At 36.5% G+C, this 18709-nt stretch overlaps 1 protein-coding gene across 1 annotated transcript in view; it reads left to right on the top strand.

Annotated features, from left to right (window-relative positions):
* The window catches only part of MTPN (myotrophin), a 73608-nt gene that overhangs the window by 48535 nt on the left and 6364 nt on the right, over positions 1-18709 (top strand). Inside the window, exons 2-3 of the mRNA XM_061165877.1 lie at positions 932-1045; positions 1869-1952. Of these exons, the coding sequence (XP_061021860.1) occupies positions 932-1045; positions 1869-1952 (198 nt within the window). The remainder of the gene's footprint in view (positions 1-931; positions 1046-1868; positions 1953-18709) is intronic.

Genomic DNA, 18709 nt, shown 5'->3' with positions numbered 1-18709 from the left:
CCTTGAAAAATAAGATGATAACTCACTCTAATACTTTCTGGAGGATGTAAAACCCTGGAGGTAAACTTTTTCCTTAAGGGAAAAAAAAAATATCTCTATATATTTAATGATTTCAAATTGTTTGAATTTAATGATTTTATTATTTGTAAAATAGATGCTTTGTCTATATAATGACCCTTAACCTTAAAATGAAAAAACTGAGTAATGGATTTGAGTCAGTATTGAAATACTTACTTACTTACATAGGTAGCTTATTATAATAACTAATCATATATCTGTTAATTTTAGCTATACTGCCTTTTTTTCAGTGCTTTGCATAGATCAGTTACTTTAATTCTCACAACTCCATTAAATGTATGTTTAATCATGTGATTATTAGATTACTATCTGCCTCCCACACTGGGTGGTAAGCTCTGTAGAATCAGAAACCATTTCTGATTCTATTTACCATTGTTCACTCGGTGCACAGAGCTGACCATACAATAGGGCTTAAATGTTGAGTGAATGAATGAATGAAATGAATTCTTAATAGCTAATACGGATTACCTTGTGATAGTGATGCTTTCTTTGAAGTATTAAAATACATGTCATATGATTTAAACTCAACATTTTTTTCTTTGCTGGTCACATCTTGACATGATGGTGATTAAAATTCCTTAGAAATAGAGCACAGTAATATATTTCATTACGTTTAGCATTTTTTGTTTGTTTTCAGCTTGACTAATGGTTTGAATTGTGGTCATATTGTGTGCTAACCATTGTGCAGAATTTAATTTCAAGTTCTTGGTTGCTTGTTTCACTTTGCAGGAAATGTAATTCTTTGATGAAACCGTTGTATATTTAAGAAAGTAAAGATAGCAGATGCCTTCTTATTTCCCTTCTTCATTCAGTCTACCATCCTTACGAATACTGTTTTCATTTGGCTTCTAAGGGAGAAGATGTCAACCGGACACTAGAAGGTGGAAGAAAGCCTCTTCATTATGCAGCAGATTGTGGGCAGCTTGAAATCCTGGAATTTCTGCTGCTGAAAGGAGCAGATATTAATGTATGTAAAGAACATTATCATTCTAGAAAAAAATTCCTGTTGTATGCTTTGGGGTAGTTGTTTTCAGTAGATTTGTAAAATAGTTACTGGTGGAAATCTCATGTGAAGTAAGAATATAGTCTGAAATTTTGCCGAATTTCTGTAGCTTAGAAATATATGATTGTGATTTTTTTTTAAATAAGCAGAACAAGTTTTTTTTTTTTTAAACTGATAAAACTGGTGGGTGAGAGGCATGGATAGATGGTTCATGCTTCCTTTTCATGTTCTAAAGCAGTTTGAGAGTTATCACTATCTGTAGGTGGCAAATGGCTATCACCCAATGGAGGGTAGGCCCTGTAGTCATACGAAAAATCTAAAAGTGGATTTTTGGACAACGGTTAGGCAGCAGTTATCTCTTGATTCTTGCCTTTTGTAGCTTCTGCATTTCAGAGTTTCAGAAAAATGTTTAACCATAGCAGCAAGTGAGATGAACTTTTCACATCGCAGGGACTCCATGTCACCTGACCCAATTGTGGGCATCTATTACCTCTCCACACTGGCATGCCTACAGTAGTGGGGAGTTGAGGCTCAGAGAGATTAAGTAACTAGTCACACAGTTAAGTGCCAGAGTCCAGATCTGAGCTGGGGTCAAAGTCCTGCTCCCTGTTTCACTGTGCTGACTTCTAAGGAGAAACTGCTTGTGGGCCTACACCTCTGTCAGCTCTATAAGAGGCTAAAAATGGGAGAACATTGATTTTCAATTATTTACAAGCATTCCCTAATGATCTAGAGAAAGGAAAAAATGAAAAATGGATAAAGTGATCTATATCTCATTCTTTCATAGGCTCCAGATAAACATCATATCACACCTCTTCTGTCTGCCGTCTATGAAGGTCATGTTTCCTGCGTGAAATTGCTTCTGTCAAAGGTGAGGTCAATTGCTGATTTTTATTGCTTTTTCTATTGTTCTTTAACTGTTCAAGCTAAGTAATTGGTTATTAATTTACTTAAATTTTGTGTGGTATCAGGAACAGAAAAATTAGAGATAACAGCCAAAATTGAAGTCTAGAGCAGTGTTGCTCGAAAGAGCTGATTCACACGCTGTTAGCAGTTCTTGGTGGGTAAAGAGGCGGGGCTAGAAAATAAGTCAACACAGTCTCCTTCATCAGGAATATCTTGCAATTTTTTAAAAAAGTTAGCTGAACTAGACTTTGTACTTAACACAAAAAATGTTGTCCTGTGCTAGTAACAGTTTGCAGACTGGTGCCAGATTCACATACCACATTTTGAATAATTTTGCCTTTGAAATTTGTAAACTTCTTTGTCTGTAGTGATCTTTCTGAGCAAGATTATTGAGGCAGATTGCTGTAAGGGCTCTACCAGTCATTTGGTTTCTTGGTGTGATTGAGATCATGGTACATTTGGAGTTTTCCAGTGTTTTGTCTTTGATTACAAGCTCTCAAATGAAGGTCAGAGTCCAGCCTTAGAAATTAACCAGTCAGTTGCAACCATTCTAGCTGTATTAGATGGAAGCTGCAAATGTTGGAAGACAAGAAATCGTCGTAAAATAAGGCACTCACATTAATCCCAAGATTATCTTTTCATAGCCATATTCTGGAAAATGTCCATAATGTTTAATTTGGAATTTTCAAATAAGTCCTGCTAAAAGAAGCAAGAAAGAATTAGAAATAAAATGAGTAAATATATTTGAAGCATTTTGCACAGTACCTGACATATAATAATAGTCAATAAATAGTAGCTTTTATTATGTTTAAGACTAAAGAGGATTTTATGCTTCATAGATTCAGTTTCAGTAGGATTTGGAGAACACTGGGAAAGAAAGTAGTACTTTTGTTCCAACACTTTATTGACAACTTTTCAAGGGTACTGTCTGAAAGCAGTTAACTCAGGTCCTTTAAAATTAGGGGGGGTTTACCCATACCTTCAGCACAAATACTGGATTTCTTGAAATGTGTGGTGGTGGTGGTGGTTTTTGGGAAGTTTGGGGTAATTTTTAGATATTATATACCATACTGATATAAAAACCCAAAATAAAGGAACACATTATTCTTTGCCACTGTAATAGATCCAGCATCTGTGGTAGGACGTGATCATGAAGATTTCCAGCCACTGTATCTTTCTCCTGTCTTCCCATCCATGTAAAGATTAAAAAGAACCTTTGAGAACTATGGATAATTTCAGCCTTGGGGGAATATTTTTGTATTGTGTTAAAAATTGGTTGTCGCAAGCTTCAAATATTAATTTACAATTCATGGAAGATTTATTTAATTGTAATATTTTATTGGTTAGGACTCTTTATTGCAAGTAACTAAACCAAGCTTAGACAGGCTCAAGCAGTAAAAGAGATCATGTTGACTCACATAGTTCTATATATATATAGACTATATTGCTGAATTATTGGTTATAAGTTGAGTTTCCTGACTTTAAAGTAGTTTTTAAATTTTATTTGTGCCTGTAATATTGTCCTTTCATTATATCCAAGCCTTAATTTTTGTAGCTAAATAAGTGACATTCAGCGGTGGCTATATTGATGGCAGACCAATTGTAACCATGTAGAGCTGTTATTTTAGATGAAAAAAAGATTTTCTTTTTATCTTTTTGAAAGCAACATATTACCTTTCTAAAGCAATGTAATACAATGTAGTGTTGTTTTTCCAAAATTAATTATGTTGATTTTATTTTTGCATAAGCTTCTTAATGGATACCCCGTAGTTCTGTTAACAAAATTTTTAAAGGAGGAAATTGTGCTCTTTCAAAAATCCTTAATTAACTAAAATAAGGCTATTCCAGTGCATTTATTTAAAGTCCAGTCAGAGTTTATATTATGTAATCTATTTGTCCTGCTTTTTATCAAAATTAGAATCCTTATCAATTACTATGAATTTATTTGAAAGTACATAGTTTAGAAGTTTCCAGATTTGTTGACAGCTCTAATATACAACTGATTCTTGAACAACAAAGGTTTGTATTGAACCAGCACACTTACATGCAGATTGCTTTCAGTAGTAAATGCTGAATATACTGCACGATGCATGGTTGGTTGAATCCACAATAATGTGGAGGAACCACAAAAACGAAGAGTCAACTATATTATTCCACTGGTATATCATTAGCATAAGGGAAAAGCCAAAATAATATTTTAAAACTCAGTGTGATCACAAGTAATGGTAAAAACAAAATCAAGCTATGCCATTTACTGGACAATTTTTATTTTAATGCAGTGGAAGATGAAGTTATGACACAAGTAGGAATTTAAGATGTTTAATTCTTTATTATCCATATAGCAAAAAAGGAAGCTAACATCTGTGGAAAATATAATCTTTGTTTATGTAATCTCCAAATACATAAGGTGACCATAAAGGAAGTTAAACAACTTCCTAAAGTCTAACAGAAAGTGATGGAATCAAGAATTTTTCCCAAGATATGACTCCACACATGTTCTTTCTCCTCCTTGAGAGTTCCTTTTCAGACTTATTATCATGGACAGTTAGGAGAAATGATTATATTTATGCAGGTAAAAGCTATTTGGCCTGATTTTTTATTGTTACACTCATGATTGAAAAAAAATGTAGAGATCAACACTTGTAAGCCTTTCACTTCAAGACAGGTCTGAGCATATGCCAGGGTATCCCCCTTTAATCCTCGGATGATAGAAAAGAGGTTTTTTAAAATAAATGAATCGACATCTGCTTTAGACCATAAGATGGGATTCATGAGACAATAACTTATCCTTGAGCGACAGAAAGCAGGTGAGATGAAGTTGAAGAAGAAAGAGTTCCCAAACATAAGCAAGACCGGACTGTTACAAGTAGGAGTCGATCCAAGGCAGCTCAAAGCCCAGAAGTGGTCAGCACCCTTGAGCAGCAAACAAGTGAACTAAAAATTAAACCCAAAGGAGAAGACTGAGATGTAAAAAGGAATAAGCAAGAAATAACTGTGTGAATAAAAACAAATATTGAAATATAAAATGAACATGAATGTTTAAAAATATAAGCTAAAACTATAGAACTACTAAATAATACTAAATAAACAAAACTCCTGGTACTCACCAAATCCAGAGTACATGAGAAATAGTGGTAAAACTGGTGAAAGGAGACAGATGAAACAGATTAAAAATTCAGGCTCCAGAAGCATCCTGGTGAATAGAGTAGTCTCAGGGAGTAAGAAGCCCAAGTGAGGGTATAAAACAGAAGTGGCAGCTGCCCCATAGTCACTAAAAAGACCAGACCTGACAGACTTCAACCTAATGTTATGAAAGCAAAAATAGACCATGTAAGCACCTGTCATTTTAAATTGTAATTATCTCACAGTTGAATAAGATTCCTTTTTTTTTTTTTGCCTGAATAAAATCTTAAGAGGAAACTTTTGGAATAAAAGATATTTAAAAGATGTATAAAAATCTGACTAAAATCTCAAATGCCTGAATAATAGTAATGTTGCAGGCACACATTATGTAGAAGAGAGTTAATCACAAAATGGTGCTCTTGAACTGTTATAGCTGATAGATTCGTTAAGTCTAAAATTCATTTATTTTTCACAGTTACATATAATTTGGCAGCATCTAATTTCTGTGTGGTTAAAGAAACAGTTCTCTGTGAGAAGTAATTGTTTGCCTGTAACATTAATACACTATCAGGCTACACATTTCCTCTAATCTAGTATAGTATTTAATATATATCAGATTTCTATATTTATACTTACTAAAATTCTTTATAATTTATGTAATTCTTTTGATAATAAAAGATTTTAAGATGTCTCCTTGTTAATTCTAAGGAAAACTGTTTCTAAATAATCCACTCTAGGGTATTGTGGGGAAAAGGGAAATACTTAACATCAAAGTAAACATTTAAGTTTCCTATCATTTAGAATTCAGACAGATAAGCATTCATTACTCTAGTGTTTGTTTATACTCTGTCCCTTAGATGCTATATACTGCTATTAAAAATGACCACTCAACCTCCTATTAAATAAGAATTCTTTTAAACAAATAAAGAGAAAAGGCACCCTAGCATGAGAGAATCACAAATCTTAAAAAATTTAATGAGTTTTTAAAATATAATTACTGTTTTATTCTTATAGAATCAAACTGACAATATACTTGTTATTATAAATTCATTTGTTGGTAGAGACATTTAGCATACTAAGCTATATCTGAGAGAGAAAAGTCCAAAATAAACTTGGCTTTTTTGTTTTCCTTTATTTCTCTGCTTTACACTGTGTCACAGAATTGACCTCCTGTAACCTTTCAAGAGAAATATGTAACCACTGATGTTTGTGCAACTCTGATGCACAGCTGATTCAGACCACTCTGTTCATTGTGTGGATAAATGAGTGAAAAACAGATTTACTCAATGGCCTTCCTTTTATCCCTGGGTCGGGAAGATCCCCTGGAGAAGGAAATGGCAACCCACTCCAGTATTCTTGCCTGGAGAATCCCATGGACGGGGGAGCCTGGTGGGCTATAGTCCATGGGGTTGCAAAGAGTCAGGCACGGCTGAGCAACTTCACTTTCACTTTCGCTTCCTTTTATAAAAAGGTAAAATGATTAACATCTTATGTACAACTGCTGTAGAGAACAAAAGTACTAAAACTGCTCTTATTAGAAAACCATCTTAACCTGATAACGTTGAAGATTTTGCCCAATGTGTTTTCTATGCTGTACTTGAAAAAACTTAAGCAGCCAGCTGATAATAAAATTTGAATATCCCTCTCAAATACCAGCATTGTCAAAAGAGGTGTCTGTGGTACAGATTTTGCTGCTTGAAGTCGACCCCTTTTCAGCTTAAACAAGTAGATGTGTGGTAGATACAAACATTGTTTTACTCAAATTACTCACTATTCCACTCCTGGTAAAAATCTAAACAGTTGCGCGTATTCTCAAAGCACACATATTATGATTATTGCTTTAACCCCCAAAGTTCTTTTCCATGTAACATGGGCAAGTTTAGTTTCAAAAAAATTTTAGGACTAGTGACCTACAAAGAACTGAGCAATACCTTTTCTGAATTGCCTTATTTTAAGAAACTGCATGAGGAAAGAACTAGCAGGCTTGATACAGCTAGAAAAGTACCCCCCAGATACTGTAGAAACCAGTTGTTATACTGTTTGATACACCTTACAGATCTCATCCACAGGTATGTCCTTTGTAAGCTTTTTGTTTTTTTACCTGTTTAGCTCTTCCAGACTGGAGTGCATCATTATTTTAGCTAGTTTGTCAGTGACATAAAGTGTGTGCTGTGATGTGACACACCTCCAAGTTTGGCTCTCAGTTCTCTTTAATAACTTGGGGGCTTTAAATAGATTCCTCATCCTCTCAGCCTGAGTGTTCTCTTCTAAGACATGGGGCTAGTACTTACCACATAGAGTTGATGAGAAGGTAAATGAATTAGCTCCTAGTTAAAATAGTACTTATACCTAAGAAATGTCATTTAAGTGCTTTACATATATTGATTCATTTAATCTTCACAGTAATCCCATGAAGTGGGTATGATTTTTAATCCCCCATTTTACGAGTGGGGAAACTGAGGCACCAAGTTTGGGAAGCTTTCCCAGGATCGCACAGCTCGTTAGGAGGAGAATGAGAATGCAAGCCCAACCACTTTGACACCAGAGCTGTAACATAAGAACAAATCCAAGACCATTATATATATGCACCTGAAAATGAACTGTAGTCACTGTCTCCAAATGAGAAGTACAGTGAAACATAGAATGACTTATTGCTCCTGGGGTGGAGAGGGGCTTCATTTGTTAGGTTTTGTTATGTAAATAGGTTGGGGTGGCTACTTTTCTCTTTAAGAGTTAATTGAGGTTATAAGAATCAGTTTTTTATTTTTTTCAAACTAAAAGGTTAAAATAGCAACACAGCCCACCACATAAATTAGAAGTCCTCGCAAGTATTGTCGTTCATACATGCCATTTCCTGTTGCTTGTTTAGCACACTGTTTAGAGAGGCAGACGGGGTGCACAGCCCTGAAGTTAGCAAAGCAAGATTTAACACCTGGTCCTGTGACTTCCCCGGGTTCGATTCCTGGGTTGAGAAGATCCCCTGGATAAGGAAATGGCAACCCACTCCAGTATTCTTGCCTGGAGAATCCAATGGACAGGGGAGCCTAAGAGGCTACAGTCCACGCGATTGTCTGAGTCAAACATGACTTAGCGACTAAACCACCACCTGTGACTTCACAGCCAGTAAAGCGCAGTTAGCAAATAATTAAAGACTGACAAATCCTCTAAGAGAAGTGGAGCTCAACTGTAACAAAACTCCTGCTACAGAGATTTAAACAAGACAGTGGCTTCCCCTTTTTATGACTGAATAATAGTCCACTGTTTAATTCTTATTTTTAAGAGAGATTAACAGAATTTTTTGATGTAGGACTTTCTGCAGAGATCATGTAAGCCTTACCATTTTATTTACAGATTGTTTTGGGGAGGGTGGGCAAGAATACCACTCCCTTCTCCAGGGACCAAACCCAGGTCTCCTGCACTGTAGGTAGAACACTTTACCGCCTGAGCTACCAGGGAAGCCTTATTTACACATTGTAAAGCAAATAAAACCTCTGCAGAGAGGTTAAGGAACTTGCCAGAAGTTACACAGCTACTTTGGGGTAGAATTGGGATTCACAGTCAGGTTCAGTATGTCCCTGGTCCACACTACCTGCTTTTTTTTTTTTTTTTTTGAAGTGTAGCTGCACAGTGTTGTATAAGTTACTGGTGTACAGTATATTTCTCTAAATTGACGTATAGTTGATTTACAATACTGGGTTTCATGTGTACAGAAAAGTGATGTGGTTATACATGTATGTATATCTGTTCTTCTTAAATTCTTTTCCTTTATAGGTTATTAACTGAATATAGTTCCCCGTGCTATACAATAAACCCTTATTCATATATGGTAGTGTACATCTGTTACAGTGTATCCCTCCCTTCCCCTTTGGTAACCACAGATTTGTTTTCTGTGTCTGTGAGTCTTTTTGTTTTATATATAAGTTCATTTGTACTGTTTTTCAGATTCCACATGTAAGTGATACCATATAATGTTTGTCTTTGACTTGCTTTATTTAGGATAATCTCTAGGTTCATCCAGTGATTCACAATTTTTTAAAGGTTATATTCCATTTATAATTATTATAAAATATTGGCTATATTCCCTGTATTGTACAGTATATCCTTTCCATTTGTGACAACATGGACCTTGAAGGCATTATGCTGAATGACATAAGTCAGACAGAGAAAAATACCATATGATCTTACTTACGTGTGGAATCTAAAAATTCACAGATACAGAGAACAGGTTATGTTGATGGTTGCCAGAGGTGGGAGGGTTCAAAAGGCACAAGCTTACAATTATCAGATAAATAAGTCCTGGGGATGTAACATACAGCATGGTAACTATAGTTAACAATACTGTATTTCACATCTGAAAGTTGTCAAGAGTAAATCTTACAAGTTCTCATCCTAAGAAAAGAAGACTTTGTAACTCTGTGTAGTGATAGATGTTGACTAGTCTTATTGTGGTAATCATTTTGCAGTATATCCATATATCAAATCATCATATTGTACACCTAGTGTCATGCTCTGTGTCACTTATATCTCAAAGAAAAAGTGACCTGAAGGTATGACAGTCCAAGGCTGAGTGACTGGCTGCCCTTGTCCTTAGCACTCACACTCTCTTCTCCCCTGTCTTCCCTAGTCCTTACTGTCTCAAGACAACTAAGGATTCTCTTGTCCCTGGGGCTTTATGGAGAAAGAAAGCTGTCCACAGCAGAGGCCAGCTCTGTGCCAGACGGCCACTTACAGCTTTAAGGGAGTCTGGGGATTCAGTTTCTTCTCAGCGTCTGTAGGGGAGGAAAGCACAGAAAAAAGGGGGGTTGTACTAGACTTCAGATAAGCCAAGCTACAGTGTCTGCCTTGAAGTGTGGTCAGCAACATGCCCTTGCGTACAGGAGGAGAGAAGCCAAGCCAACTCACTCTCTGGAAAATTCCAGAAGGGCTTCACACAGAATAACAGTTGAATAAAAGTTAGTCGAGTGGTTAAAGGGAGAGGACAAAGAATTGCTTTGTTCCTTTACATTTTAAGAGTCCTATGGGACGTTTAATACCAGATACATTCATTCAGGCATTCATTTTGTATTTGATTCTGACCCACTTTCTTTCCAAAAGTGAGTTGAATATATCAAACCATGGTTGCTAAGTTTTTATTTAGTGGTTATATAGTGGTTATTCTATAATCAGTGGTTATATTCTAAGGTTGTAAAACAGTGTCTAGCAACATACAAAGAAACATCCACCGAAGTGTTGTGTGTGTATTTGTATCTAAATGCTAATTTTTTAATTAATTTGATAAATTTTTCATTGAAACACAGCTGCTTAGTATTCTAACAGTTGATCAGCGTAATTATAATTATCTTCACCACAAAAGTCTTTTGTCAATATAATATCAGATAACCTCAGGACAAGTTTAAGAAGTCATTCTTAAAATGTTACTAATCCAGTTTTTTTTGGCCTGTTTATCCAGATTAAGAACTGATAGTATAAAACAGAATTAGGCTCTCTGAGGTAAGTAGTAGATAAAGATACCTCTTGTTGATTCATGCCAGCATACCTTATCTTTTGGCTACACTGTAAACTATTCTGTTCAAGGGCAGAGATAGTATGACTTTAATTTTTTTAAAACATTTCCCATAGTCAATGACTTACTGTCAAATAATACCATTTGCAGCAACATGGACATGCCTAGAGAATGTCATACTGAGTGAACTTTTAAGTCAGGCAGAGGAGGTGAAATAGCATATGATATCCATTATATGTGGAATCTAAAACGAAATGATACAAATGAACTTACGTACAAAGCAGACTCAGACTTTGAGGACGATCTTATGGTTGACAGGGCAGTGGGGAGAGGGTCGGTTTGGGATGGACGTGTACACATTGCTACAATAAAATGGATAACCGCCAAGGACCGACCTTACAGCACAGGGAACCCTGCTGTGTTACCTGGCAGCCTGGGCGCCAGGCGAGCTCTGGTGAGAATGGATACGTGTGTGTGTATGGCTGAGTCTCTCCCCTGCTCACCTGAACTTGTCACAGCATTGTTTGTTATCGGCTGCACCCGAATACAAAATACAAAGTTTAAAAAATAATGTGTGATTATCTAAAGCCATAACTTTTGAAAATCAAGGAATTTCTTATGAGGCCTTAAACGTTTTTTACTCCCTAGAATGACAAATGATCTCTCTTTCTGCTGAGGCCACTTAACTTGGCCGTAGCAGCCTTTTCATCCTCCAGGAAACTTGACCACAACCTGAATCATGCTGTAAATGTAAGCAGATGAACCTAGTTCTGATCTAGTCTGTCATTATATATAGTAATAGTCTATATCAATTAATTTTAAAAGCATTTATATACTATCATTTTATTGCCTGTTAGACACTGTGCAAGGCTTTGTGAATTTAGAGACTGTTAAGCTTAGTACTGCTGTCAACCTATTTGGTAAAATGTAAAACAAGGGCATTAAAGTGTTGTGATTGTTGTGGCAGGAGTTTATATGTAACACAGCAGGGATCTAAAGGAAGGAGAGGTCACAAGTCCTGGGAGTCAAATGCCTAGTGTGATATAAATAAGAATGTCATTACAACTTCAGGGACCACAAATGTAGCTTCAAAAAGCAATTGGCACTTGAGTCCTCAAAACTTAGTGTCCAGGAATCTAATAGATAACTGGATTACCTTTCAAAGCAGAAGCATTAGTGTGAGAAAAGTCACAGAGGCAAGAGAGACCTGATGTGTTAATGCGCTAGGGTAAGGGAAGTTGTTCAGCACAGCTGCAACATGGGATTTAGTAAGAAACATGACTAAAGAGGTGGGTAGTAAGTGGATTATACCTTATGTATCATGTGATTTATCTTGTTTTCTTCTGCGAGGATGCCATTAAAGGCATTTATGTAGGTGAGTATTACGCTCAGACTTGAATTTTACAAAGATCACCCAACAAATGTATGGAGTCTGAATTGGAGTAGCATGAAAATTGAAAAAAGAAACTTGTATTAGAATTTACATATGAAAATACTGAACTGAGATAGTATTAGTAGTAAGGACAGGTGAGAAATTTTAAGAACATTATTATCTAAAGACTTAGTGACTGATTACATGTGAAGTAAGCAAAAAAAAAAAAAAAACTGCGTAGTATCTCCACATTTAACATGATAGAGAATGCTCCAGATGAAGAAATAAGTTTGTTAGGAAACATTATGGATTCACTTTAGGAAAGCCTCCATTTATAGTATTTCCAGGACTAAAGTAGGTAAGTCTCAGTGTGTGTGAGTGGTGGGGAAGGCCTTAAAGATCAGGATAGATGTTCAAAATGAACATATAAGTCAGAAGTTTAATCATGATGTGGATGAGATCAGGCAAAAGCATTCTGAGCAAGTGGTGAAGATGCCTGCCAAAAACCAGAACCATGGAGAATCCAGCATTTAAATAAAGTTGAGAGAAAGTAAAGGGGAGGAGGGTGGAGTGGAAGGAGTAAGGAGGAGAGGCAGGCTAGACAGAATTTGGAGATAATATTCCAGAGTATTTTCAGGACAGCATAGGTTAGGGTGCAAATTGCCTTTCATGTCCAGTCCTTACTCTTCCTTTTAAAAAGAGAACCTTCATGTTTTAACTTGGTGCATACGTGGCAGCCCAGCTAGTCCTTGTATCTCAGTTTGCCTTGCAGTGGCTGGGGCTTTGTGTCTAAGTTTGGTCCGATGGGGTGTGCACAGGTGATGTGTGCCATTTCTAGATCATCACCTAAAATATGAGGCCACTTGCCATGGACTTTCACGCCCACATCCAGCAGGCTGGAAGCAGATGTGGAGGTGAGCACACTAAGCATTATTGTTCTGTGAAAGAGAAATAAGTTAACTTAGTTTAATCCATTGTGTTTTAGCCTCTATTATAGCAGTTTAGCCAAACTGGAACAAATAAGATCAAGAGTTGTTATTTGTAAATGAACGAATAGGACTGAGGAAAAACTCAGCTGTGGATGTCCCGATTCTGTCATTTAAGAGGGGTGCACAGGGTTTTGATACTGGAACAGTAGAAGCAAAACTAATCTTAGTAGTCTGCCAGGTGCCACAGTGAGCAGTGTTTACCCAGAAGTAATTTTTTTTTAATTACATTTATTTAAGTTGGAGGCTAATTACTGTACAGTATTGTGGTGGTTTTTTGCCATACATGTGTCCCCCATCTCGAACCCACCTCCCTCCGCATCCCATCCCTCTGGGCTGTCCCAGTGCACCAGCTTTGAGTGCCCTGTTTCATGCATCAAACTTGGACTGATCATCTATTTCACATATGGTAATATACATGTTTCAATGCTGTTCTCTCACATCACCCCACCCTCACCTTCTCCCACAGATTCCAAAAGTCTGTTCTTTATATCTGTGTCTGTTTTGCTGTCTTACATATAGGGTTGTCGTTACCATCTTTCTGAATTCCATATATGTGTTAATACACTGTATTGGTGTTTTTCTTTCTGACTTCACTCTGTATACTAGGCCCCAGTTTCATCTACCTCATTAGAACAGATTCAAATGCATCCTTTTTAATAGCTGAGTAATATTCCATTGTGTATATGTACCACAACTTTCTTATCTGTCTGCCAGTGGACATCTAGGTTCCTTCTGTGTCCTATCTATTGTAAACAGTGCTGCGATGAACACTGGGGTACATGTGTCTCTTTCAGTTCTGGTTTCCTCGGTGTGTATGCCCAGGAGTGGGATCGCTGGGTCACATGGCAGTTCTATTTCCAGTGTTTTAAGGAATCTCCACACTGTTCTCCATAGTGGCTGTACTAGTTTGCATTCCCACCAACAGTGTAAGAGGGTTCTCTTTTCTCCACACCCTCTCCAGCATTTATTGTTTGTAGACTTTTTGATGGCAGCCATTCTGACTAGCATGAGATGGTACCTCATTGTGGTTTTGATTTGCATTTCTCTGATAATGAGTAATGTTGAGCATCTTTTCATGTGTTTTTGAGCCATCTATATGTCTTCTTTGGAGAAATGTCTGTTTAGTTCTTTGGCCCATTTTTTGATTGGGTCATTTATTTTTCTGGTATTGAGCTGCTTGTATATTTTTGAGATAATTCTTTGCTTTCAGTTTTTCACCATTGAGGTAATGTTTGTTGTGGGTTTATCATATATGGCTTTTATTATGTTGAGGTATTTTCCTTCTGTGCCTGCTTTCTGGAGAATTTTTAATCATAAATCGGGGTTGAATTTTGTCAAAGGCTGTCTCTGCATCTGTTGAGATAATCATATGGTTTTTATCTTTCAGTTTGTTAATGTGGTATATCACATTGATTGATTTGCAAATATTGAAGAATCCTTGTATTCCTGGGGTAAAGCCCACTTGGTCATGATGTATGATCTTTTTAACATGTTGTTGGATTCTGTTTACTAGAATTTTGTTGAGGATTTTTGCATCTATGTTCATCAGTGATATTGGCCTGTAGTTTTCTTTTTTTGTGTGGCATCTTTGTCTACCCAGAAGTAATTTAAGCATTGTTTTTATATTTTAACTGTAAAAATCTATCAGTATTCAGAACCAGATAGCTTTACTGGTGAGTTCTACCAAACATTTAAAGAAGCGTTAATATCAGTCCTTCTCAAACTCTTCCCAAAAACATCAGTACAGATGGGACCTTTTCCAATCTCATTTTACAAGGCCAGCGTTTCCCCATCTAAAACCACACAAGGATGCAATAAGAAAATTGCAGGCTAGTATCACTGATGAACATAGATATAAAAATCCTCAACGAAATGTCAGCAAACCAAACTCACCAGTACATTAAAAGGTTCATATTCCATGATCAGATTATTCCAGGGATACAAGGATGATTCAGAATCTGCAAATCAATCATTGAGATATAATGCAATAACAATGAAGGATAAAAATCATACGACTATTTCAGTAGATACAGAAAAAGCATTGACATAATTTAACATTAATTCATAATGAAAACACTCAGTAAACCAGATGGAGAGGGAATATACCACAGAATAATAAAGGCTGTATTATTATCACAACCCGTGTATCATACCCAACTGTGAAAAACAAAGCTTTTCCTCTAAGGTAATGAACAAGTTGCGGATGCCCACTCACACCACGTATTTAACATACTACTGGAAGTCCCTAGCCAGAGTGGTTAGAGAAGAAAAGAAATAAAAGGTATCCAAATTGGAAGGGGAGAAGTAAAATGTTCTCTATTTGCCATGACACAACATATATTATAGAAAACCCTAAAGACTCCACTAAAATAACTGTTAGAACTATTCACCTAATTCAGTTAAGTATCAGGATACAAAACCAATATCCAAAAATCAGTTGTGTTTCTATATACTAATTACAAATTATAAGAGAATTTAAGTTCCACTTAAAATAATTGCATCAAAAAGAATAAAATACCTAGGATTATAAATTTACCAAGAAGGCAAAAGACTCATTCATATGCTGAAAATTACATTGATGAAATATATTGAAGAAGACGCAAATAAATGGAAAGATACTCTGTGCTCATGCATTGGCAGAATTAATATTGTTAAAATGTCCATACTGCCCAAAGAAGCTTTAATGCCATTTCTATCAGAATTCCAATGGCAATTTTTCTAGATTAAACAGTGCTAAAATTTGTATGGAACCACAGCAGATGCTGAATACTCAAAGCAATCTTGAGAAAAAAGAACGAAGCTAGTAGTGTCACACTTCCTGATTTCAAACTATATTACAAATATGTAGGAAGCAAAATTGCTTCCCAGGTGGTCCAGTGGTAAAGAATCTCCCTGCTGATGCAGGAGACACAGGAGATGTGAGTTCAATCCCTGAGTCATAAAGAGTAGGAAATGCCAACCCACTCCAGTATTCTTGCCTGGGAAATTCTATGGACAGAGGAGCCTGGTGGGCTATGTCCTTGGGGTCACAAAGAGTCGGACGTGACTGAGCATACATGCACGAGAATCAAAACAGTACAGTATTGACATAAAACCAGGTACATAGATCAATGGAACAGAAAATAGAGAACCCAAAAATAAACCTGTGTATATATATATGAAATTAAAAGATACTCCTTGGAAGAAAAGTTATGATCAACCTAGACAGCTTATTAAAAAGCAGAGACATTACTTTGCCAACAAAGGTCCATCTAGTCAAAGCTCTGGTTTTTCCAGTAGTCATGTATGGATGTGAGAGTTGGACCATAAAGAAAACTGAGCACCAGAGAATTGATGCTTTTGAATGTGGTGTTGGAGAAGACTTCTGAGAGTCCCTTGGACTGCAAGGAGATCCAACCAGTCCATCCTAAAGGAAATAAGTCCTGAATATTCATTGGAAGGACTGAAGCTGAAGCTGCAATACTTTGGCCACCTGATGTGAAGAACCGACTCATTGGAAAAGATTGAAGGCGGGAGGAGAAGGGGATGACAGAGGATGAGATGGTTGGATGGCATCACCCACTCAATGGACATGAGTTTGAGTAAACTCTGGGAATTGGTGATGGACAGGGAGGCCTGGCGGGCTGCAGTCCATGGGGTCACGAAGAGTCGGACACGACTGAGAGACTGAACTGAACTGATACACACACAGTCAACTAATTTACCATAAAGCAGCTAAGAATATACAATAGGGAAAGGACAGTGTGGTCAATTAATGATATTGAAAAGTGGACAGGTATACGCAAAAGAATGAAACTGGACCACTATCTTACACCACACACAAAAATTGACTCAAAATGGATTAAAGACTTTAAGACCTGAAACCATGGAACTTCGAGGGAAAAAACATGGATGATAAGCTCCTTGCCATTCATTTTGGTGGTAAGTTTTTGAATTTGGTGCCAAAAATGAAAGAAACCATCAACAAGATGAAAGGGCAACCTATAGAATGGGACAGAATTATTTGCAAATCATATTAATGATAAGGGTTTAATACCCAAAACACAAAATGTTCACATAACTCAACAGGAAAAAAAACTCAGTTAAAAAAATCTGATTTTAAAATGGATAGAGGATCTGAATAGACATTTTTACAAAAGATATACAGATGGCCAGCAGGTGCATTAAAAGGTTCCTCAACATTAGCTTCCCTGGTGGCTCAGATGATAAAGCGTCTACCTGCAATGCGGGAGACCCAGGTTCAATCCCTGGGTCTGGAAGATCCCATGGAGAAGGAAATGGCAACCCATTCCAGTATTCTTGCCTGGAAAATTCCATAAACGGAGGAGCTAGGTGGGCTACAGTCCATGGGGTTGCAAAGAGTCGGACACAACTGAGCGACTTCACTTTTCTTTCTTTCAACATTAGTAATCACCAGGGAAATATAAATCAAAACCACAATGAATTGTCACCTCATACCTATTAGAATGGCTGTTATCACAGATATAAGAAACAGTAAGTGTTGGCAGGGATATGGAAAAAAGGGAACTCTTGTGCACTATTGGCAGGGTGTAAGTTGGTGCAGCCTCTGTGGAAAACAGTATGGAGGGGCCTCAGAAAATTAAAATAGGACTACCATATGATCCAGCAGTTCTACTGGGTGTTTATCTGAAGGAAACAAAAATCCTAACTCAAAAAGATATCTGTACCTTGTGTTCACTGTAGCATTATTTACTGTGACCAAGACTTGAAAATAACCTAAGTGACTATCAATAAATGTGTGAATAAAGAAAATGTGTGTGTGTGTGTGTACATAAACACTGCAATGGAATATTATTCAGCTATTAAAATCCTGCCACTTGAAACAGTATAGAGAGGCCTTGAGGGCATTGTGCTAAGTGTGAGATATTAGAGAAAGACAAATACTGTATTATCTCATTCATATGAATGTCAAAACTCATTTGGGGGCAAGGAATGGGTGAAGGTTGTCAAAAGGTACAAACTTCCAGTTATAAGTCAGTCCTGGGGATGTGATTTACGGTATGGCAACTGTGGCGGAAAAATCAACCAATAAACAAAACACAATTTTTGACAGAATATAAAAGTTAATCTTGACAAAATAGAAAAGCTGGCAATTTAGGAAATGAAGGGATGGGAAAGTAGAGAAAGCATCTTACAAAGCAGAGATACTGTCAGAATTGATGGTATAAGAAACACAGGTTTAAATAAGTACATTACAAATTTGCAAAGAAACAAAACTGCTATTTTTAAGTATAAGAAATTGGGAGGACCTGGAGTAGAACCTGGTAGTGCACTAGAGCTGCATCTGTATAGCTGGGAATCAGAAGGTAATATCTAAAGTTAATAACTCTAGTGGCATGAGTGTATTAGTTAGAGACATGAAACAATCCTTAGAACTAATAACAATTGATTGAAAATGGTTTCCTCGAGGCCAGATATTCTTAAGTTCTCCAATCAGCTACCAAAAAATCATTTTCTTTTATTTTCCACATTGACAGAACTGCTTTATCACTTTTAGAAGAACTGGTTTGAGTTCATTAAATTTATTCCTAACATTTACTTTTGATGTTATCATAAATGGAATTTTTTCTTGGTTTTATTTTTAAATTTTGGATATTAAGCCTTTTAATGATATGAAATGTCCCTCTTTGTCTCTGGTAATACTTCTTTATCTTCAAGTTTCTTTTGTGTGGTGTAAGAGTCACTCTGTTTCTCTTATGGTTACTCATTTATTT

Source organism: Dama dama, chromosome 18 (genome assembly GCF_033118175.1).
Source record: "Dama dama isolate Ldn47 chromosome 18, ASM3311817v1, whole genome shotgun sequence".
NCBI classification, from domain to species: Eukaryota; Metazoa; Chordata; class Mammalia; order Artiodactyla; family Cervidae; genus Dama; species Dama dama.
The sequence above is the reverse complement of the archived record's forward strand: the minus strand, read 5'-3'. Positions and strand labels throughout refer to the sequence as shown.